This window comes from Mobula birostris, chromosome 23 (assembly GCF_030028105.1).
Source record: "Mobula birostris isolate sMobBir1 chromosome 23, sMobBir1.hap1, whole genome shotgun sequence".
Lineage (NCBI taxonomy): Eukaryota > Metazoa > Chordata > Chondrichthyes > Myliobatiformes > Myliobatidae > Mobula > Mobula birostris.
In genome coordinates this window covers 44,589,884-44,614,502 of record NC_092392.1, presented here as the reverse complement: position 1 = coordinate 44,614,502, position 24,619 = coordinate 44,589,884, and the positions used below count along the sequence as shown (strand labels likewise).

At 37.7% G+C, this 24,619-nt stretch overlaps 1 protein-coding gene across 2 annotated transcripts in view; it reads right to left on the bottom strand.

Moving 5' to 3' along the window:
- The window catches only part of abcd2 (ATP-binding cassette, sub-family D (ALD), member 2), a 45,051-nt gene that overhangs the window by 4,660 nt on the left and 15,772 nt on the right, over positions 1–24,619 (bottom strand). For both annotated transcript variants that reach the window (XM_072241160.1, XM_072241162.1), the window contains 6 exons: positions 22,184–22,352; positions 17,683–17,777; positions 14,370–14,515; positions 7,831–7,976; positions 1,826–1,910; positions 222–347 (listed from right to left, as the gene is read on the bottom strand). In XM_072241160.1, coding sequence (XP_072097261.1) covers positions 222–347; positions 1,826–1,910; positions 7,831–7,976; positions 14,370–14,515; positions 17,683–17,777; positions 22,184–22,352 — 767 coding nt within the window. The remainder of the gene's footprint in view (positions 1–221; positions 348–1,825; positions 1,911–7,830; positions 7,977–14,369; positions 14,516–17,682; positions 17,778–22,183; positions 22,353–24,619) is intronic.

Genomic DNA, 24,619 nt, shown 5'->3' with positions numbered 1-24,619 from the left:
AATACTGTATGTAGCATCAAAATTTGAGAAGTTCCAAGAACAAATTATGATTCTTCTTATTATGCTTAACAATCTTAAGAAACATTTATCCAGGCCTTAAACTGAAATAACATATCTGAAATAACAAATGCTAAGGCATTTTGCAATAATAGTTTCTAACTTGGATGAAACAGAATAGCAAGCATACATTTCCCAATAGAAATTTATAAAGTAGTACTCACCAGAGAGATGGCCTATGTGTAATTGACAGCAATGAGATCCCCGAATTTTTTGCAGTCTGAAATATCTTTCCTTCGACATCAATACTCACAGCACTTGTGCATTCATCTAACAATGCATATTTTGGTCTAAGTGGAATTAAATAAACTTAGTAAACCATAAAACTCTTATTAACTATTTTGTATTTATTTAACCTGATCTTACTTTAGACCAAATTTTGTAAAATACTAATGATATTCAAAATTAAAAGCCATAATTTTCATTAAAGTCAAAGTGCATCAAGGAAAGCAAGAATGGGATGTTAAGTTAAAATAAATCCTTTGTAACATGTAAAATGAGAAACTTTTAAATTGACAGTACAGCGATATGAAATAATGTTTAATTTGGTTCGGATCCCATTATCCCATTACCTATACTAGCTTGACTTTGTTTAATAGGAATACTTCTATTCGATTGCTTAGATGGAATGTACAACTAAACCTAAAATGGTACTTATTTCCACACTTCCTCCCTTCCAACATCCTTCACTAAACTCAGTGGGTTTCTATTCTAATTTCATTTGGGAATTTGTTATTTTAAAAAAAAATCTCATAATAACCTTACTACATTTTTCCCCCCTTGTCTTCTCTTTTTGTCATGTTTCATTTATTCAGTTGAGTTAAAATCAAAACTAATGCATGGTCATCCTCTATTCACAAGTATCCAACCACTGAAGCTGTTTAACAAAAGCAAGATGAATAGAATTCAATAACAAGCTAAGCAAATGATCAAACCCTCGAATGTTGTGTTTGAAGTTTTGTTATAAAAGTGATGAACCTGTTGAATTCTCTATCACTGAAGTCAGTAAAGGTCAAATAACTAATAACATTCAAGTCGTAATTATATATAATACCAAAGGCTAAATAGTTCAAGGAGTATTGGAAGAAACCAGAAAAGAGATATTGAATTTGTATGATTAGCCATGATTATATTGAATGGTGGTGCTGGCTCAAAGGGCCAGATTGCCTGCTTCTATTTGCTATGGTTCCACAAAATAACATTATGAAAATACCACGCTGCCTTGAAAATGCTGAAAATTGAGTTGCAAGTAGGCTATTTAATTTGGAAATAGATGATTACAGTATTAAATAACATATCCATAGAAGAGATAGAGATGAGATTCCTCCAGTTATCTCCTTTCAACAAAGTAGTGGATCCATTAAACAGAGGCCAAATAAGGGTATATTTGCATTATCATTCATTGCCTCTAAAGGAAACAGTTTGATCACCTGTCTCAATTGGATTATGCAGTACTGACAGATATAAATTTAATACCCAATCTGGTAGCTAGGTTCTTGGATCAATTGTTTAACACTTTACAAAGCAAGTATGCAACAATGGTAATACAATTTTATGTGAAAGATCTAAGGAAAGTCAGTGGTGGCCAGTCTTCAAATGTTGCTATTTGCTGCAAATATACATGGTGTGGAACTAGGGACAGACTATATTACCAGTGATGACCCACGTGTCATGAATGACCAGAAAAAACAATTTGGCATACTTATCATTTTAAGTAAGCGGCCACTTTCCTTGAATTAGTCTGGCAGTAACCTTACAGCCCACTCACTTGTGATAAAACATTCGTGCCATCCCCATTCTTTGTTTCTCACCACCAGACAAGACATCCTTCCAGTCAGTAAAGGCATCCCATCCTGCAGCAAAAGGAAATGAAGTAATATAATGAGCACCGTAGATGCAGCAAAATTTGGTAAAATGTAACAGTATTAGTATTGTTCATATTTTTATTATCATATTAAACTTGCTCAAACATTGGGCGTATTGGTCAGGAATAACATTAACCATTTTCCCCTCAACATATGCTTACTCCAGTTTACAATTTTAAATTACTATCAGTTGGGGTGGGGGGGAAGCTTGTCATAAATAAATATGCGGGTTAAAATAAATTTATAAAAATAGAGAAAGATGAGAATTCACATGTTGGTAGATATAAAAATTATTTTAATTGAACTTTTTACTTTCCCCTTCCCTGGAGATCTCAAGATGTCAAGTTTTGATGTTAAATGCAAAACCAATGATTATGTGATAGAAATCCCAGAAGGGTTAGTTCCTGCAGTTCCACATTATATAATTGACCTGGGTAACTTCAACTCACAACTCTGGTACCACACAGAATACAAAAGGATAATTGTACAACTTTCATTTTAATGTCTTGCTATGTACTATCCAATCCAGTAAGAGCAGGCATATTCCCTTTCACATGGCATTTATATTAGGCTCTGAATTTCTAATGGCAAGAAAACAAAAATACTGTCACTTGTACTAGAGCAAAATTTCCAGTGGCACTGAAAAAACAGTATTTTTTCCCATCCCATCAGCTTTAGATCATCGTACAGTACCGCATTAGACAGATCATTTAATTCATGATGTTGTGCCAAACTTGATGTCAATCTAAATGTGCTCCTCTTATATATAATTTATATCCCTCAATTTCCTTCATAACATGTGTCTATCTAAGCCTCAAACTCTACTAGTCTGCCTGCTTCCACTACTACCCTATTCCAGGCAACTACAACTCAATGTGTAAAAAAAAAACTTGCCCCTCATTTACCTATAAATTACTGCCCCCTCCCATCTTAAAAGCATATCCTCTAACCTTAAAACATTTCTATCCTGGGGATAAGATTCTAATTGTTTACCCGATCTATGTGTCCTATAATTTAAAAGTCCTCCCGGATCTCCCCCCAGCCTCCAATGCTTGAGGGAGAACAATTCAAGTTTGCTCAACCTCTCCTTGTAACTCATACCCTCTAATCCAGGAAGCATCCTGGTAAACCTCATCTGCACCTTCTCCCTATTCTCCAAATTGTTCCATAAATGGGATGACCAGAACTGCATGCAATACAAGTGCATCCTGACAGCTTTATACAGCTGCATGACTTGCTTAATCCTATTCTCAACACACATACCATCTGAAGGCAAGCATGTCATAGACATTAAAACCATACCCATTTCATAGCCACCTTAATTGAAGTATGGATTTGGACCCCAAGTTTCCTCTGCGTAACTGTATTCCTTCTCCTTTCATTTGACCTCCCAGAAGGCAACACCACACACCACAAACTCCATCTGCCAATTCTCTGTCCTGATTTGTAACTGCTACATCCCGCCATACCCTATGATAGTCTTTTACACTGTCCAGAACTCCACCAATCTTCATGTCACCTGCAAAATTTGCTAATCCACCTGTAAAGCCAGAATTCCACTGGTCATGATATCCAGTCAGGATAATATCCTTCCTCCCATATACTGTCCTCAGTGGGCAAGCCAGTTCAGAATCCAAACTTGCTATTCACCCTGGATCCCATGCAACTTTATCTTCTGAATCAACCTACCATGAAGGGACTTTATCTCATGTTGTCTCAAAGTCCATAGATATAGTAACATCCACTGTCTTATCTAATCAAGCTCCTTTGTCACTTTGTCAAACTGAAATAAAATTTATTTAGAGATAAAGCACTGAAAAGTTCCTTCCGGCCCAATGAGGCATGCCATCCAGCAACTCATGTATTTACCCCTCGCCTAATTACAGGACAATTTATAACGACCAATTAACCTACTAACCAGTACATCTTTGGACTGTGGGAGGAAATCCAGAACACCAGGAGGAAACCAGAGTCGTCATGGAACAAATCTTCTTACAGGTGGTGCTGGAATTGAACTTCAAGCTCCAACAAACCAAACTGTAATGGCATTACACTAATCTCTACCCTACCATGGCACAGGAATGACTGCTCAGCACAAAACCATGCTGACTATCCCTGGGCAGGCTGTGCCTTTCCAAATGTGCATAAATCCCAACCCTCAGTATCCTCTCCAGTAGTTTCCCCGTTCACTGATGAGACATTCTTTGGCCTATAATTGCATTGATCATCCCCATTTTCTTCCTTGAATAAAGATACAGAAGTTGTAAAATGTTCTATTTTGTATAGAATTCTAATAATGACCCTCTTTCACCTGATTCTGCGCTAGGAGAGTTGTTAGCCAATGAAACAACCCTTTTCAGTAACTTACATGGACATCATGCTTAAAAGCAGAGGATAATTGTACCACTGATTGTGGTTCTACAAGTCATCCCCAGGTTGACTGAATTCTCATCTTGGAGGAACAGATGAAAACAAAAGCAACTGCATATAGATGCTTGTCCCCTCATCCCAAGTTAAACAATTGGAAATCCTTTCTATTTCCAAGTGAATGAAAAATGATAACCATTTTTGAGTCTTGTGCTTTCAGTAAAAAATCTAACCCGGCTGTGACTTCCACCCAAGGGGCACAATGGATGACATTCTCTGTGCAATGCTTCCTTTGGAGAATCATGGGGAATATAGATCACACTATTCTGGGAAAGCTCTGTATTGCAAATTCTCAGGATAACATTATCTTTCCAGTAAGGCATCAGACTGGGACATCTACAAGATGAGGCAAGAACTTGTCTGAGTGCACTGCACCGAATCCCCTCTCCATTATCCAATCCACACCTCTTCAACAATCCCACTATTATAGCACACTCATGCCTGACCCACCTACTTGCTTCACCACAACCTGTAATTACTGAACTATCATTATGAACTTAGCTGGGGTATAACTGAGGCTGCCAGCTGGGCTCCAAAGACTCGTGTGTTCTTTAGTGAGCATGAATTTCCAGATGGTTTTCTCCACTGAAAACTGTATCAATCTTGTTCCACCAATCTCTGTTGCCAAAGATCATCCCTACTCACACCACAAAATATTGTGCCCAGAATCCATGCCCTTTTGTCCTCCTTTTCCATAAATAAACTCATCCATTCGATTTCCTGCATTGCCACAGCACCATTAAGTCACAAAACATAACCTTTTGAAACTAACTTTGGTAAACTATTCTTCTACTTTCAGCTCAGCCCAAGTTCAGAATTAAGCAGAATTAAATATTCCCTCATCTTCCACATCTCTCCCCCTTTGTCCAGCTGAGTGGTATTTTGCTCTTACATTACCACCAAATAAAGTAAAAACAGAAAAGTTAGCTGCATCAGCTTCTCTTCCCCCTTCTTGTACTGTTACCCCTGGAGTTCACAATTTTCTATTTTCTCAGCTGCAATTACTGTATTTGCCAGTAATGACGTCATGATTTCTGAAATGCTTCTCCGGATCATGCCACTCCCTCATATCTATCACCCTATTCAGCTAGCTTAAAACATTAGGTAAGCAGATGGCAGCTATTATCTTTGAGTCCATCATAAACTTAACTGCTCAATCATCCCAGAAAATTGAGTTAATTTGCAGACATGATCCTTTCTACAAAGGAAAGCCATATCTTTGCCCACATATCAATTTTATCACTGAAACTGCCAATTGCCCAATCTGTAACAGAACACAGCTTCACCCCTGTCATAGCTCAACTATAAACAAAACTCTCATCTGCATATCTGTTTGTTACATCTAAACTTCAGGTAATCTCTGCTGAACCCCTCAATTTTTAACCTGCCTAAAACAGCACTCAATCAAGACACCACTTCCCATATTTGGTCCAAGTCTAATTTACTCCTTAAACTTAAGCCTACAATATCAGAGAGCAAAATTTCATAAGGCCATAAGACAGAGGAGCAGAATCAAAGTATTTGGCCCCTCAAGTCTGCTCCGCCATACCATCATGGCTGATTTACTACCCCTCTCAATGCCATTCTCCTGCCTTCTGCCTGTAACCTTTGACGCCTTTACTAATCAAGAATCTATCCAACTTCCACTTCAAATATATCCAATGACTTGGCTTTAACAGCCATCTGTGGAAATGAGTTCCAAATATTCACCACCCTCTGGCTAAAGAAATTCCTCCTCATCTGTTTGAAATGGACTTCCTTCTCTTCTGAGACTGTGCCCTCAGGTCCTAGATTCCCCCATTATCCACTTGCCCTCTATCTCGGCCTTTCAATATTTGATAGGTTTCAATGAGATCATCCCTCATTCTCTTAAACTCTGGTGAGTGCAGATCCAGAGCCATCAAATGCTCCTCATACAGTAACCATTTCATTCTTGGAAATCTCCTCTGGACTCTCCCCAATGTCAATGCATTCTTTCTTGGCTAAGGAATCTAATATTGCTCACAAGATTCCAAGGCTGGTCTGACCAATACCTTATAAATCCTCAGCACTAATGGATATTGCGACCTAGCTGTTTAAACAAAGCCAAGGCAGTACAATAGGGAGAGCAAGCCTTCGTCCAAGTAGCAAGCTCCCCCTCTCCACACATCTGATGAACCCAAATGAATGGCAGAGACTGATACAGTTTGGCACCAGCAGCGTAGATGGCGTTGCCAGTCAGGGATGAATTCAACACAGGATGCTTTAGGGACTCCAACTCCAAATTTTTCTTCTCGGGGTTTACTCTTGAAGTCTTCCCCCTAATTAAGTACAGCCACAAAGCAGTATTGGTTTGATATCAGAGTTTTCCTTCTGGATGAGTTGTCAACCATGGCTGACAAGCCTCATCTGCCTGAAGTGAATCGTTTTAAGACGCCTTTGTCCCATCTCCTCAGAACTACATCCTTGCTTTTGTATTCTGGTCCTCTCAAAAAGAATGCAAACATTGCATTTGCCTTCACCAATTCAAGCTTTAGGCAAGTTACCCTTTAGGGAATCCTGTGTGAGGATTCCCAAGTCCCTTTGCACCTCTGAGTTCTGAATTTTCTGTTTAGGAAATGGTCTACACCTTTATTCCAACTTTATACCAAAATGCATGACCATACACTACATTCCATCTGCTTCAGCTCTGGCAACCTCAATTTTAACAGAGTTGTTTTCATCCATTCCTATCCTTGCCTCTTACACAATAAAACGTCACATACCACATTCCTGAAAAATGCCTGATCCTGTGTGTTCAACACCTCCAGCCCTACAAGCCTATTGAATCTGTGATAATACAATTTTGGCCTATAGCACATTACTAATTTTTTAATCACTTCACTACCTTGTCTTCTTTTCAGCTGTGAAAGTTGAGAGCTTTGTAATTCTTTCCCTAAAGGTTTACGCTTTTCCTTTCTCCTTTAAGATGATACTAAAATTCAATTCTTTGATAAACTCTTTAGTCACCTTTTCTGTTTTATCCCCCTGTAACTGTGTCATATTTTTGTTTAATACTCTTCATACACTTTGCAGTGCATCATTCCCAGAAACACAATGTGCAGTTATTGGCATTGCTTTAAAAGTATTGAGCTGAAATGCACAGTGTTATGAAATGTCATATAATTCATTAAATGTAGATCCATGTAATGTGATTCTATTAATTGACAGGGACATTTCATTGTGTAGCTTCAGAATTACTTAAGATAATTTGGAGAATAAATTTTTGCACAAGGTAAAAATTCACTACCACCCAGCCAGATGTTCAGTTCTATTGGCTGGTTATAGTTAACTTAATATAAACACATAGTAAATCACAAATTATCATACCATAAAAGAACTGTAGAGATAAGTAACTTCTTATCTTTTTATCCAAGTGTAAATTTGGAAATGAACTTCAATGATGCATTTTAACAAATATTTCACAGAGCTATTAATGTATGTACTTTTGGAAAGTTCATACCTCCCTCTCTCTGTACTATGTGATTCAAGTGAACAATATCTAGAATATGCTCCAGATCGAGATCTGTATATCCCTTCTCATGCATGTCTTCCACAGAATCCGGATAGATAACCTGATCCCTTAGAGTTCCAACAGACATGTAAGGCCTGTGAACCCAGATAGAAATACATTGTTAACTTCATTTGTGTTAAAAAATGTGGATGAACATGCAAAAAAAATGAAAGATGTATCATCTGTACAAAAAACCCAATTTCAAAAAATTTGGAAGGGAACAGGATTAGAAAGGAAATATTTTCAAGTTACAATGGTATACAATGCAATTCAGTCCATTTTAAACTACAGCTCAGATCTTCAAGGAACAATTCAAAGGTTCATGGAGATAATGCCCCTGAAAATGGTACTATTTGAGAAACACTTCCAATCTTCCCTTAACATGGTCAAATATTGCAGAGAATATATACAGAAACAAATCAGCTGGTTCTGATGAAGGGTCTTAGCCTGAAACGTCAATTGTGTGTTCATTTCCATACACCTGACTTGACCGCTGAGTTCCTCCAGCATTTTCTGTGTATTGCTCTGGATTTCCAGCACCTACAGAATCTCTTGTGCTTATGGTAATATTTTAGTCAGCCTAATTTTTCTCACTATACTGTACAGCTGGAAAAGCTTTCAGCAGAATAGTGCAGATACGATTAAATCCGAACAGAAGTATAAGCCTCTGAGTCTGTGCTATTTTAAAAAATATGAACGTATCGTTTGTTGTCAAACTTGTGAAACTTACCATTTAAGAGCCAGTGGTAACTAAAATTGCACAGCTTTTTCAAGAACTGCTCCATTGGCTCACCAGTAGTTCAAGTTTGAACCATTTTTTAAAAACCAGTTTTCTTTTAATGAAGACATAGGCTGTTGGCTGAAATGAATAGTCTGATTCTGTACAAGTTATAAGTGCAATCTGAATTTCAATAATGAATAGCACTCCATTTTATCTTCCATTATACAATTTCATTAAAAGAAATGTTAAAATTAAATTCTAATAATCCTGAAATGTGGAAATGAAACAAGAACAAATAGGAGCAGGAGCAGGCCATATACTGCCTCAAGCCTGCTCTTCCATTCAGTGAGATCATGGATCATCTAATCTGATCTTTTTCACAGTGCTTTCCTGCCAGATCCCTCCAACCCACTGAACAAATCTATCAATAATTCCAGTCTATACAGGTCATACAAATAACAATCAAATGAGACAGCCTCTCTGCATATGCAGAAATGCGATATTGTTGAGCCACTCAATTCAATTTCTGCCGGCTGCATACTCTTAGTACAAGGAGGTGACATATCACTTAATGTGGTGCCAGGTACAGGAGACTACTACAGCTGTAAAGGAAAAGAAAATCCCTTTGGATGCCTTCTGTTCATAAGAATATTTTCAAAGCCTGGCCACCCATAATTAACACATGGAGAGTGAAATGGCCCAAGTTCAATAATGTTTGAGCAGGTTACTTGTTGGAACTCCAACAGATAATGTGCACCTGCACAATAGCAAAGCCTGTTACCTCAATCAACATCATTGAACATGGACAGCATAAATTCTATTTCATTCAGATAGAAACTTCTCTATACGCTCCAACAGAAGAGTGTGCAGCAGATTAGGAAATATTGATCTCTATAATTAACCAGATGCAAGAGTTAAGGGCCACTCTATCTAGACCTGCCACAAAAAGCCATCCAGGCATGAACATTAAAAATCTTATACTGAAGGATGAGCATGACTTCCTAAACACAGGACATACATTCCTAAACTGGTGGGAATGGTGGTGGGTAGCGTGAGGGGTGGGGAAAGAGCATAAAGAGGGCACAGAGAGGAAAAGTAGTTCTGCAGTCTGCAGAAACAAATATATTTGCATACATCAGACCATTGAACTTAATGATTTAGAGGGAACTTGTTCATCTATGAGGGGTGCCCACAAGTCAAATGTTCATAATCTAGGGAGTGCTGTATTCTTTAAAAAAAAAATCAATATTACTATCAAGTCTTCATCATGGTGCAATGTCGCAAAACACTTTAAAGCATGGGTTCCCAACCTGGGATCCACAGACCCCTCGGTTAATGATAGGGGCCCATTTCATAAAAAAATGGTTGGGAGTCTCTGCATTCAAAACTAAACACAGAACATAATAGAAGATATGCAAAGAATTAGCAAAAGAGGTGGGCTTTAGAACCATGTGAAAGGGAGGGTACGTGGGGGATGCAGCTGTCTGTTGGAATAGTATACATGCTGATATCACAAGAAAAAAACGGTCTCAGCCATCGAGTGGAGGTAAGTGTAGATCTGGGCAATATTAAAAATGCAACTTTAATTTCAGTGTTACCATGTTGGACAAACACATCTCAGGGTCAAATATGACACCAAAAGTACAAACAGGTTGCTTTAGCCTTAAAACTAGAGGGAAGATAAAGTGAAAAGAAGAAATATTGCACTATACAACCAAGGAACTAATGAATTATGATTTATTACCTTCAGCTCCTCTAAAGGTAGGCTGATACCAAGACTACAGAGTATGATCAGATCCTTCCACAACAATATGAAGGGGACTGTGCAGTACAATGGCAGCTCTTCAGAGCCCTTTGGCATAAGCAGTGGCATTAGGTAAGACTGTGTTCTCACCCCAAAGTGCTTCTGGATCTTCTTTTCCCTTCTCCCGAGGCAGGCATTTGGCAATACAATAGAGGGGATCTAGCTCCACACTGGATCAGATGCAGGCTTTTTAATCTTGCCTGCCCAAGAGCCAAAATCAAAGTGTGCGAGGCTGTCATCAGAGACATGCTGTTTGCTGGTGATGCAGAAGCTGCAACTCACACTCTGCAGCATCTCCAGAGCTTGACGAGTTGTTTCTCCCAGACCTGAAAGGAATTTGGTCTATCAGCTTGAAAAAGGCAAACATCTTGGGACGAGATGTGGAGACACCACGTCACTACCATTGATAACTACAAACTGGATGTTGTTCATCAGTTCACATAATGGGCTCCATCATCAGTGACAACCACTTCTTAGATAAAGAAATCAACAAGCGCATCACTGTGACAACTCTTGCATGCCTCACCATGAGTCTGGGAGAACTCCAAACTCTCAGACAAAACAAAAATGGCAGTGTACAACGCTTGCATCACCCGCTAAGCAAGAGAGAAGACTCAACACCTTTCATTGTCTTCGTTACATCTCCTGGAGAAACCCAATGCTGTGGTTCTCTTTCGTGCTGGCTTCCCTAGCATGTACACCCTGCTCAGGCAGCATAGGCTGCTGGCCGGACCATGCCTGCCATGTGCAGCATGGCAGCATCCCAAAAGACGTTATCTATGGTGAGCTGGCTTCAGGCAAAAGAATCACTGGCCACCTGCAACTGTGCAAGGATGTCTGCAAGTGGGACAAAAACCGTGTTGGACATCAACATAGCGTCCTAGGAACAACTTGTAACCGACTGCACCAGATGGAGAAGCACCCTGAAAGAACACCTTAAGTCAGGCGAAGAAAAATTCCTGAAAGCGGTAGAAGACACACAGTAGAAAGGATAGCTGCAGCCAGTAGAGCTGGGACCAATTATAGATTTATCTGCAACAGACAATGCCACTCACACATCGGTCTCATCGGCTACAGACAGTGCTGCACCAACAACGTAGATAGCTAGGACCACTGTTTGGCTTGCCATGCAGGAGGGCATTCGCATATGGTCTCTCCTACAATATTGTGCCCGTAGCAATATCTTCACGTGGCGTCCCTGGTCTTATTGAGTTAGCTATGTCATGGCATGACCGTTATCCAGCGGTATAACTGGGCAGCAGGCTGGGTTCATCAGCCTTGGTTGGCGGCCAGCCTAGAAGGCCACTCCAATTCCAAACCTGGATAGATGGGACTCATTAGCATTGCCAGGCAGTCTGTCGAGGAGAAGGAAAACTGCGATACTTAATCTACAGCCTTGTGTTCACTTCAGTCACCGCAGCTCGCTGTGCCATTATTGGACATGCCCCAGCCTAAAGAGTGGAATCGGTCCATGTACACTGATCCTCACTATAAACCTACGTAGTGCAGGTGGGAAGGAAAGTCCTACAGTGATGGAGTTTTCCCTACTGATCTTTGCAAGCGAAGAGGAGAGTGAGAGTGAGAGTGACAGTGACAGTGAGAGTCAGAGTGCGGGCGCGTGTCCTCCTCCCCACAGATTCACTACCTTCTAGTTAAACAAATTCCTCCTCATTTCTGTTCTAATAGAACATCCTTCTGATGTTGTGCTCCTTAGTTACAAACTTGGCACTACTGCAGTGGTCCCCAATCTCCGGACTGCGGACTGATACCAGGCCGTGAAGCATGCAGGGGTGCAGCGGTAGTTGGAGTGCACTCAGCACATCTTTAAGAGAAAAGCCGAAATAAACAAGCTGATTAATTAGGTGGCGCCCAGCACATAAATGTCGGCCCAGATCAGAAGCGATTGCCGATTTCACTTGCTCTGCGTGATGTTCACTCCTCTTTCCAAGGCGCTGAAGCCTTTACCTGTTCCATTGTTTGGTCAATTTAAGCGCCAGCCCAGACAGGCTGAAAAGACAGGGCTGTCAGGATTGAGGTGACATGCTAAATCTACACAAACTTCTAATAAAGTATAGGCGCTACCGTGCTTCCTTTGTAATGATAGTTACGCGCTGGTCCCACGACAGATCCTCTGACACTTTTCAGAGAGAGAAACGGCGATCCTTAATGCCGAAGAATTTAAAGTTATTGACCCTCTCCACCTCAGTTCCTCTAATGAAGACTGGTTTGTGGGTGGCACCTAATTAAGTAGATTGTTTATTTCGGCTTTTTTCTTAAAGATCTGCGGGGTGCGCTCCAGCTACTGCTGCACCCCTGCATGCTTTGCGGCCCGGTATCGGTCCGCGGCCCACAGGTTGGGGACTACTGCACGACTGGAAACTTACTTCCCACATCCACTCTTTCCAGGCCTTTCATATTTGGTTGGTTTCAATGAAATTCCCTGCCATCCGCAGTCTTCTAAACTCAGAGCCTAATGTTTCTCATACGTTAACCCTTTCATACCTGGGATAATTTTCGTAAAACTCCTTTGGACCCTCTCCAATGCCAACACATACTTTCGAAGATATAGGGCTCTAAGCTGCTCAGAATAGTCCAAATGTGGTCGAACCCATGACCACAGTATGATTGAGTTCAACTTGAAATTTGATAAGGAGAAAGTAAAGTCAGGAAACAAAGGACACTTTAAAAAAAAGATCAGCAGTTTGTGACTCTCAAGGTTCATCCGCTGAATAAGTAGTTATCAAATTCTATGGAAACATGGGTAGAGAACACTTAAAATCTACAAGCATTAGTAAAAGCTGTCAAATCTCATGAGAACTCAGTATAATGCTTTGCAGGAGTAGACATCCAGAATCATATAACTTCCAAATTACCCATTGTAATGGATCTTGGGGCAGTTAATGGATACGTAATCAGTTTTCAGAACATCATTAGCAGATTGCAGCTGCAAGTTCTTCATAAGGATGTCAGCTGCATTCCTACCATTAATATGCTCTCTGGTACAAATCTAACAACTGGCTCAGACAGGTTCCACTCATGCCAAGATGCTACAACCCCACCCATGCCAATCTATCCTGCATTCACTCACAAAATTCTGCAATCTCAGTCATCAGCAGGGACTATGTAGAAAAAGTAGATTTAGCAAACCAATTTGTCAGCTCTTTGAAGGTGGCACCAAAAATACAATACCAATTGTCAATGGTTAATTTGTAAATTAAACCATCATTGCTAATGTCTTATTTTAGAATCTGGATTATTAGATTTGGAAGGCTTTTGAATAGTGAAACAATGCAGTAATTATCCGAAACTCCTTGCATCTTCGGTCTATATTTCCAACTGGCTGTGGCTGAATCAGTAAGCTTTCTATGACAATGAATGTCATAACATGTTGGATCACTGTAATAACTGTGCCTTCTGCAAGCATAGGCACTTAGGCTTGAAAAGGAAAGGAAAGCAATTTACAGAGTAATGTTTGCTATTTTCTCTCCACTCCCGTCGCATTTGATGGCCTCAAAGTTCCAGTGGATCATCCTGAACAGCAAGTAAAACAGAGCTGAGAGGAGCAGAACTGCTGTCCATGAGGCACAAAGCTTCCCCATCAGTGGACCAGGTTTATTAATCAAAGGAACATGATTCAGACTCAGATGGCGGAGATGGTACAGGGCAAATGCACTCAAAGAGTGATGTCATCCACACTAATCATCTATCTTGCTTACACTGGTGAATAATACCAAGGATTTCAGACAATACTCTACGGACTGAACTAGTTGAGCGCTTTATTGCATTTACACATTTCAAGCATTAAACATCAATATTCAACAGTCTTGTACTGGGTAAAATCTTCCCAACCTATTCAAGTGTGACAAATTGTCAAGACAGTAGTGAAGAAAACCTAAAAAAAAAACAGTGGAAGGGTGACTTCAATCCAGAGGTGAAGTGTTTCAATGACAATAAAGCACTCACCTCTGGGGAATGTAGAACATATGCTGCGGAGGAGGTTTATACAATACCCCTCCGTACACTGGCCATAGACCACTCAAAATCCTGAATAAAGAACTTTTTCCACATCCATTAGGCCCAGTAATAAGGAGATGCATACCTTCATCAACCTACAAAGTGAAATTCAGATGAGCAATTGTAAATTATTGCTCATTTTTTTTAACAAATGCACTCTTATACAATTCTGTACAATTCAGAGAAATAGTTTCAAAACTAAGAAATATCAGTTAGCTTTCCAAATCAAAGCTCATAAGTAAATTACTCAATATGCAAGGAGCTTTCCTTTATGGTGAATATGTTGAAAATAAAATCAGATATAAATCTAGCTTCAGAGGTTTTACGACTTCTGCAACTTCCATCCTGAAATTAAATTAATATGTTCTATCAAGTTAATATTGATTTGATGAAGTCATCATCATAGCATGCCAGCCACTCTAGTGCTGTTTGGTTGATGTTGAGCAAGTCAGTGTCAGCTAATGAACTTGATGAAGTTACTGTTTCTGATGTCACCAAATCATGCTATTTAAAGAGATTAAGAAAAAAGAGGCAGAAAGCAATTACCATTCATTTTTTCATGCCAGTATGGTCATTAAGGATCAAATGGTATAAATGAGGCATCACATAAGTGAGACACAATAGCAAAAAAAGGCAATAAAATAAAAATGAAAATGACAGTTTACAAGAAGTAACATGGAGAAAATGGATGCTGTGATACAGCACCTATAACTGAAGTTGAAGTTACTGCTTTGCTATATGTGGTATAAATCTACAATCAAATGACCCCTTTTTTCCTTATCATGGTGAAGCAAAGGCCACTGCAATTCTTTAAAGGCAAGTGAATCCATGAAATAAATAATTAAGGTGGATAAAAGCAAGCTGCTTACTTAACAAGAGATAATATGGAAACAATGATGTATGGCATAAATGTTTATCTAGAAATGGGGAGGTCAAAGGGTAAACTAAATGTGGTCTTTTAAACTGTTATCTGTACCTATTATCTCTATTTGCTCCAATGCCACCAGCTATATTTCTCTTCCCAGCAACTGTAGGAAAACAACCAGATTATTTGATATTAAATCTGATCCTAAATGAGCTTTACAAAACACATCTGTGCCATCAGTAAGACTACCTAATCCCATTCTTTGAATACCACCTAACTCTGCCTTTCCTTGACTTAAGATATTCCTGAAATTTTGTGCCTATTTCCTTATTCCATCCCTTTCAAACATGGCCCATGTGTTAAAATCACAATTTCTACGCAACAATCCCCTCTCCCCATACAATCCTATCAAACTTGACCACAAAAATAAACAGATGCAACTCAGAAATTTCTGGCTGCTTCAAAAGGACAGCAGTGTTTTCACTGTTCACTCCTCACTGTTTCTCACAAAGTCCATAGTATTCTTGATCTCTATGAGCAACACCAGTGCACATCAGATTACAGCCTTTCAAATTAAACGAATTTACTTAATTTCCCAAGTAGCATAAGTATCACCGAGGATCAAAAGCAGACAAGTATCAAAATAAAGCAATTCACCATCAGAAAGGTTAAGACCAAAAGCAGAGAAAACATTGTCATTGCTCTCTTGGTAGGTTTACCATCCAATCCCCGCAATTCTGTTTAAACATCAGCATTTGAAAGTAAGCCTTATTTTACAGTACACCTTAGATTAGTACTACAGTGGACGTTGGTTAATTGGGCCATCAGTTAATCAGGGCTACCGCTTATTTGGGACATCTCTTAAAGAACAAAAACAGATCGAGAAAATAGCCAGGTTTCCTATGTGTATTTGAGACATTATGCCATTTAATTGGGACAGGAGACTTGTTAACAGTTTCAAACTAGCATCAGTTTTCTATAAGTACATTGTAGGAAGGCATTATCTGCACCAGGTATCTGCACTGATTTTGCTATTTACAGTCAAACAAAAGAATGTGGCAGCACAGAGGTATACTGGATGAATTCCTTTGTCGGTAACAATTAGGAACTAATACAGTTTTAGAGTACTGTGTTCCAATTTGTTCTGTATTTCATTTAAATACATAATTTGCTGCTCAGTTAAATGGTAGTTCGTCTTTTTTTTTTATATACCTTTTTAACTATTTCCATAAAACTTGACTAATTGGGCAAAAAGTACTGGTCCCGGTGTCCCAGTTAACTAGAATCCACTGTTATTATTATCATTCATTAGGGTAATGTATTTCCTATACATTTCTCACTGTCTGTACAGTAACCTGGTACATTATTTTATTCTTTGCTCAACTCCATGCCAATATTACCAAATATTATCCAAAGTGACATTCTCCAGATAATACTATCATGAACCTTCTCTATTTCCACAAAGCCAACGAGAAAAAGAAAAAATCGAGCACTAATTCTGAGCTTACAGCTTTATTTGGAAGAACACAATCTTGCGGTGCATTTAATCTGGGGCAATAACATAGTTATGGAGTTCCACCCAGATTGATATGAAAATAATTCTACTCCAGATTAACATATTTATTTGAGGGAATGACATCCCTTTGCATTACCTCCCACCTTGCTATAGTTTCATCTACTGCATCTTTCAAGAGCAAGAACAACGAGAAACACTCCTGGCCACTGAGATTTTGCCACAACATTGCTACTGAAATGTAATTTATTGCAAAGGATGAATAATAAAAAACATTAAGGATGAAACATGCCCTCTTCTCATTGTTACCATCAGGAAGGAGGTACAGAGATGCCTGAAGGCACACACTCAATGATCCAGAAACAGCTTTTTCCCCTCTGCCATCTGATTTCTGAATGGACATTGAACCCATGAACACTACCTCACTACTTTTTATTTCTATTTTTGCACTACTTATTTAACCCACACAATAATGGTATTTCACAGTTTTCTTCCTATTATTGTGTACTGCATTGTGATACTGCTACAAAGTTAACAAATTCGCAACATATGCCAGTGATATTAAACTGGATTCTGGTTCAATAAGCATTTGGTAATCCAGAGCACTGATGATCCAATGTACCATTCATAAAAAATAATTATGACCAGATTCTCATTTTCAAATAATTCTACTTTCCCTATCGTCCTACTTAAAAATAAATCCACAAAAATTAATTGATTAGAAAATATATTAACATCAAAACGTTCAATCCTAATCAAATTTATTATTAAGAAACATATCAGCTTCAAGTAGCACTGGAAGTTTTAAAATGATACACAATGAAAATGTTAAAGCTGAACAACTATACATAAAAATCTACGATATTCAAGTATTTAATTCCTACCTTAAAGTTTAATCTGGAAACAACAACATCTCCATTTGGGGTAATAATGGGAACATTTTCACATATAATTCCCACATCAACATCAATAACTTGACCTGATAGATAAAACAAAATTATTAAAATTGCCATTACAGAAAGTCATTATACGTGGTACTTTGCTGTCTTAATGGATGACCAATAATAATCCTATCTTGCTGCTCCAGCTTTCAAAAAAATTATGAAATTACCTTTAAAAATAAAAAGCTTTTCGCATTTAAGCAGTGATCTTTCAAATGAATTAATTGAAAGTGAATATATAAATATCAATTCACTATTTTTAGCTTTCATTACTTTTATATATCAAAGCCTTAATCTTCAACCACATCTAAGGTATAACAAAGTACATTCTATATTCTCCAGCTCCCCACAAAACACAGCATTGAGGATCCACTAATTAAGTAACTAAAGCTCCTGTAAGTGTTCAATTTTAATGAATAGTGCATCAAATTTCCTGTTAAATGAAAATATTATTCATTGAACCAGTTCCCGTGTGCATACTGGAATTTCTCTGAAAACAAATTTGTTTGAAAATGATAAATTCTGTCAGTCTATATGAGATAAAAGTGATCTTTTCATCAACACGGAATATTTGTTAAGTTTATTTCTTAAGCTAGTGAATCTTACTTCAGCCAGTGATTTAAAAAAAATGCTCTCCAGTAAATAGCTGTACATTATACAAAATTAACAGCTCTCAACCTGACTTCAAATACCAGAGTTGGAGCTGATTTTTTAAGAAAATACTACTGATTTTTGGCAGAGCGCACAGTGTGAAATTAGTCTGCCTTGGCAGTCTTGGGCACATCATGAAAAGCAAAATAGGAGAAATCAACGTAGATCAATTTATTATCATTAAATTCAACTGTAAACTAATCACTTCTCAAAACTTCCTTTTAATTTACTTAACACTTAATGCATCGCAGGAAAAAGCCTTTTACCTTTCTGGTTGAGTTGAAGCTGATCATGTGTAGTTAGTTGCAAATTATGCAAGAAATTAGTTTTGCCAGCTCATTTTGAATCTTAATGAAGAAAATTATAGAAGCATATCCTTGAGGGATAAATAGCTTAGTAAAGCCACATTTGGAGCCATGCCCAAATACTCTGAGATGTGGCAATGCAGCCTATACTTGCATAATGATTAAACAGGTTGATTTGAAAAATGAATTTAGATTATTTAACCAACCACCCGACCACAGCCTCTCAGAATCTCAAGGCGCCACAAAATCATGGCAGATAAGAAATTGATCAGTTAATGGAATTTTGTCTATTTTGATTAAGATATAAACTTGATTAGGAACAACTCAACAACTTTTCAAATAGTACCATAGGATTTAATGTTGCACTGTATAAAAAAGATGGGAATATGATGTAACCTTTTGGAAAGATAATTCTGGATGAAGCTGAACTGCGGTCAAATCTACAATGCGGCCTAAGTTCATAACCTTCTCATCCATATAATATAGGTATTATTAACCAAAAGCTGACATCCAGTAAGGAAATTATAGTCTGCCTTGGCAGTCTTGATTACTTCACATGCAGATTTAACTTACTATGTGCAACGTATTCTGAGATAACAGACAAATTGTGTAATTTTACCATATAAACCAAGCTTAACACTTTTGTAATTACAATTGCACCCTCTTTTGAATGCAGGCATTTTCTGATTTTCAACTTCTTGAACTAGTTTCTTTTAAAAAGGTATAATTGAGTGTAGTATCTATAAGAATAGAATATAAATCCTTAGATTAAAAAGTTAAAAGCTTATGTCAAAAAGCCAAAGAAGAATGGTTAAACCAGGAATGTGAGCAACTAGAAAGAATCTCTATTACTGATCCAAAAAGGGTACATCAACAAATCAGGAATATCACTGGTAAAAAGCTCCTCTGTTCTTCAGGTGGATGTTTGAAAGCAAAGGACGGTACCATTATCATGGAAAAAGATGAGATTATGAGCAGATGGACAGAGTATATTGAGGAATTCTTTGAAGACGATTGAGGTAAAAAAAACAGAAATTAAGAACAACATTGAAGGTCCAAGTATTTTAAAATCTGATGTTCATAATGCAATAAATAAGATGAAGAAAGGAAAGGCAGCAGGTCCTGATGAACTAGTAATAGAACAAATTATCGCCCTTGAAGATAATGGAATTGAAAAACTTACTGATTTAATCAATGACATTTATGAGACTGGAATAATACCAGAAGAGATGAAAAAAATCCATATTTATCAATCTTCCTAAGAAAGCTGGAGCAATAGAATGTGAATTACATAGGACCATAAGTTTAATCAGTCATATCACCAAGATACTTCTAAGAATTTTGATGACAAGAGCTAAAAGTAAAATACAAGCTAAAATAGGTAAAGGACAATGTGGTTTTGTGAAAGACAAAGGTACAAGAAACGCGATATTGTTGTGAAGGATACTATCAGAATGAGCTACTCAAGTGCAAAAAAGATTTGTTTATTTTATCGACTACACAAAAGCATTTGATAAAGTGAAGCACAAAAAGTTATTTGAAATATTACAGGAAACCCTAGATCTAGATTTGAAAGACCTCCGCCTAATCAGAAATCTGTACTGGGAACAAACTGCTGCTGTAAAAATAGATGAAGAAGTCAGTCAGTTTACGAAAATCAAGAGAGGCGTTAGACAAGGGTGGTGTTTTCTCCCCTGATTTATTTAATGTGTACAGTGAAACAATATTACAAAAAATAAGAGACATCTTGGGAATCAAATTTGGTGGTGAAAACATCAATAATTTCATATATGCGGATGACACTGTGTTAATTGCAAGTACAGAGGAAGAACTACAAAACTTAATTGATACAGTCGTTAAGAAAGTGCAAAAATGGGTCTATCAATCGCAAAAAGACAGAAATCTAAAAAGAAGGAGAATCCTATCAGCAGGCTGAAAATAAATGGGGAAGACATAAAACAAGTACAGAACTTTTGCTACTTAGGAAGCTGGGTGACATCAGATGGCAGGTGCGACATGGGCATCAAAAGAAGAACAGGGATGGCAAAAGACACCTTTACGAGAATGAGTATAATGACCAACACTAAACCAGGCATGACAACCTGCCTCAGAGTACTGAAATGTTACATTTATCCAGTTACGTTATACGGATCAGAATGCTGGACAATATCTAGTAACATGAGGAAACAAATTGAAGCAGCAGAGATGTGGTTTTTGAGGAGGATGCAAAGAATATCATGGACGAAACAAATATCTAACGAGGATGTCATGAATAGAGCAAGAACAAAGAGAGAAATAATATATGAGATCATGAAAAGGCAACGTAACTTCACTGGACATGTGATTAGGAAAGAGGAGTTAGCAAGCAAGAGTAAGGCAAAGACAAATGATGATGGAGACAGTAGCCAGAGAACTGGAAATGAATACCAATGAATTGATCCACTTGACCTGAAACAGAAGTTTGTGGGCCATGGCAGTCAAAGCTCAATCTGGGCATAGCACCTGATGATGATGATGATGGTGATGATGATGATGATTTATAAGAGGAAATTCAGTAATACAGAGCCAAACTTTAGTCAAGTGCAACTGGACAGCCCAGTGCTACTGACTTACATGAGTTATAAAACTACATTTTTTCAATAAATTCTTTGTTGAAGTCTGCAATGTGAAATATGTCCAATAAGGCATAAAAGCACAAACATATTAAAATTGACTATATTAAAAATGCATAAATTCAACAGATCAATACACATAGTATCATTTTCAATAAGAGAAATACTTAACTGGAATTACTGAGAGAACAAACATTTCAGATTACAATGGCAATGAAGATGCCAAATATTACCTGTGCAGATTCAAGCTGAACATTGCCATTCAACAAAAAAAAAAGATTTAAGTAGCAAAAAGAAATCTGGAAAAGAACGCCATCCATTTGCTCCACCATTCAACAAAATGAAGGCTAATCTTCCTCTAATACCTAAAAATTTGTTCACCTGATTTTTAAAAAAATGAAATTAATGACCAAACCACAAGCTTCTGAAGCAGAGATTTCCAAAGAGCCATTTCATTTTTAATAAACAGCTACTTCCTCATTTCATTCTTACATATCCTATCCTTGATCTCATCTCTCATTTTTAGTCTTAGACACACACTTCAGTCTGAGGAATTTTCCTCTGAATATACCCTGCTAAGTCCTTGAATAATAATAGCTAGCATTCCTAAGATTTTAGAAAAATAGTTGACTTCATTTGTTAATGCTTTTTCTTGTCAGCAATATACCCTTATTTACTATTTTCAGAATTCCAATGAACACAAGTAAAACTAATGTTTTATCTTTTCTGATGAAGGGTCTTGGCCTAAAACATCAACTATTTTCTCTTTTCCATGGATGCTGCCTGACCTGCTGCTGCTTGGATTTTCAGCATCTGCAGATTTTCTCTTGTTTGTAATGCTTTATCTGCATGTTATAGACATTCTCAACTGATTACCTTTCTGTTCCAAAGAACTTGCAATATTTAAGCCATATTTTGTTACTTTACTGGAATCCATTTCAAATTCTTGACTGATGGTGGACTTCTTATATATTCCCCTCTGAACTTCATCAAAAACCGAAAACATGTTGTGCACTCGAGCAGTATAGCCAGCCAATTCAGTGATCTGAAAGTTAGAGAAAAAGCAACTAAGCAGAGTATTTTCTGGTTTGGATACAAAACAATAGGTCTTAAAGTAGAGTTCGTAAATAAATGAATCATGTATATTTTTCTCTCATTTTCACAGTAATATGTTAGATAAAGGAAAAATGATAATAACAGTTTCTTCCCCTGCCCCATCTACTCAACTTGTGCATTACCCACAGACTCCAACCATTAGATCATACACCACTGTTACCATTGTACATTCAGTAGCCACTAGATATACCTGCTCATTAATGCAAATATCTTATCAGTCAATCATGTGGCAGTAACTCAATGCACAAAAGCATGCAGACATGGTCAAAAGGCTCAGCCCAAGCATCAGAATGGGGAAGAAATGTGATCTTAGTGACTTTGACGATGAAATCATTGCTGGTGCCAGATGGGGTAGTTTGAGTACCTCAAACTTCCATGGGTGAAAATGCCTTGTTAATGAGAGAGGTGAGAGGAGAATGATCAGACTGGTTCAAGCTGACAGGAAGGTGAAAGTAATGCAAATAATCTCGTGCTACAGTAGTGGTGTGCAGAAAAGCATATTTGAAGATATGTTGAACCTGGAAGAGGACAGGCTAAAGCACAGACTACAAACATACACTCAGTGAGCACTTTATTAGGCACAAAATTTAGCATTTCTGAGTCTCAGAAACAGTCTTAGCCAAAAGTGATCAGATTACACTTGGAGTATTGAGAGTAGCTTTGGGGCCCTCATCTAAGAAAGGATGCGCTGGCATTGGAGAGATTCCAGAGGAGGTTCATGGGAATAATCCCAGGAATGAAAGGATTAAGGTATGAGAAGTACTGGTAGCCCAGAGCCTGTACTCACTAGAGTTTAGAAGAAGGAGGGAGGATCTCAATGAAACCTATCGAATATTGAAAGACCCAGATAGAGTGGTTGTGGTGAGGATGTTTCCTATAGTGGGGGAGACTAGCACCAAATTGCACAGCCTGCAAATGGAAAGGCATCCCTTGAGAACAGAAATGGAGACGAATTTCTTTTGCCAGAGAGTGATGAATATGTGGAATTCACTGCCACAGATGGCTGTCGAGATCAAGTCACTGGGTATATGTAAAGCGAAAGTTGATAGGTTCTTGATGGTAGGGGTGTAAAGGTTATGGGGAGAAGGCAGGAAAATGGGGTTAAGAGGAATAGTACATCAGCCATAATGGAATGATGCAGCAGACTCGAAGGGCTGAATAGCCTAATTCTGCTCCTATGTCTTGTGGTATTAAGTGTTTATACAGGTATATACAGTATGTTCAGGCAAATATTTAAGAATGCAATAACAGCATTATAAGCAGAAAACCATTTAATCATTTTGTTTTTCCACAAACATTTAAATTGCCAGCAAGCAAAAAGAAACAAGCTGTCAACAATTTTAAAATTTGGATACTGCAATGTTACAACTAAAGAAACCTTAGTGAATAAACATTGTATTTGAATATTTACTAATGTCAATGTTTCCAATTCTAACTTTTATGCAGTAGTTCTATCAAATGGAGAAAAGTTTGGGCATAATTAACAAAATAATCAGCCATAAATCAATCTTCACACTTGATTCTTAATAAATAAATTTTCCAATTATAAACTACTTTATAGGAGAGTTTATGAAATTTGTCACCAAGACACATTACGTTCATTAGGGTAGATAATTAAAAGCTTGGCCAAAGAGCAAGCTTTGCAGAAGACTTAAAAGGAGCAGCTGTAGAATTAAGGTAATCATTCAAGAGCTCTTGCAATAGTATGTTACAGGCAGGAGTATCAATGAAGCAGCTAAAAATATTAGAGATGCAAGAAATGTTAGAATTCAAACAATGCAGAGATTTTGGTTAAACAGATTTATGTAAGTAAAGGGCAAGAAATTCAAAATCAAGATATTTGCTAACCTACTTACACAAGCAGAAAGACAGGAAAGCATGAAAAGATATGACAGAGAATGCAGACTTGGACATGAGTTAGCTGGTGAGTTAGCAAGGATAAAATAAAGTTAGTGGTTAGGAAAAGGAATTTGTGTTGGGAACTCAAGATAATGGTTTATATTTCTGTATTTCACTGGACAAAATTTCTACCAATATTGGTGACAAATTCTCATCCTTAAGAATTCTCCAATATTACAGCAAGTCTTGTACATAGAATATTACTGGAAAATTCCTAAGAAAAATTCCTGGAAACAGACTAAATGTTAAAAAATAAAAATAGCATCAATGCCCTGCATTTTTTATTAAACTGGTATG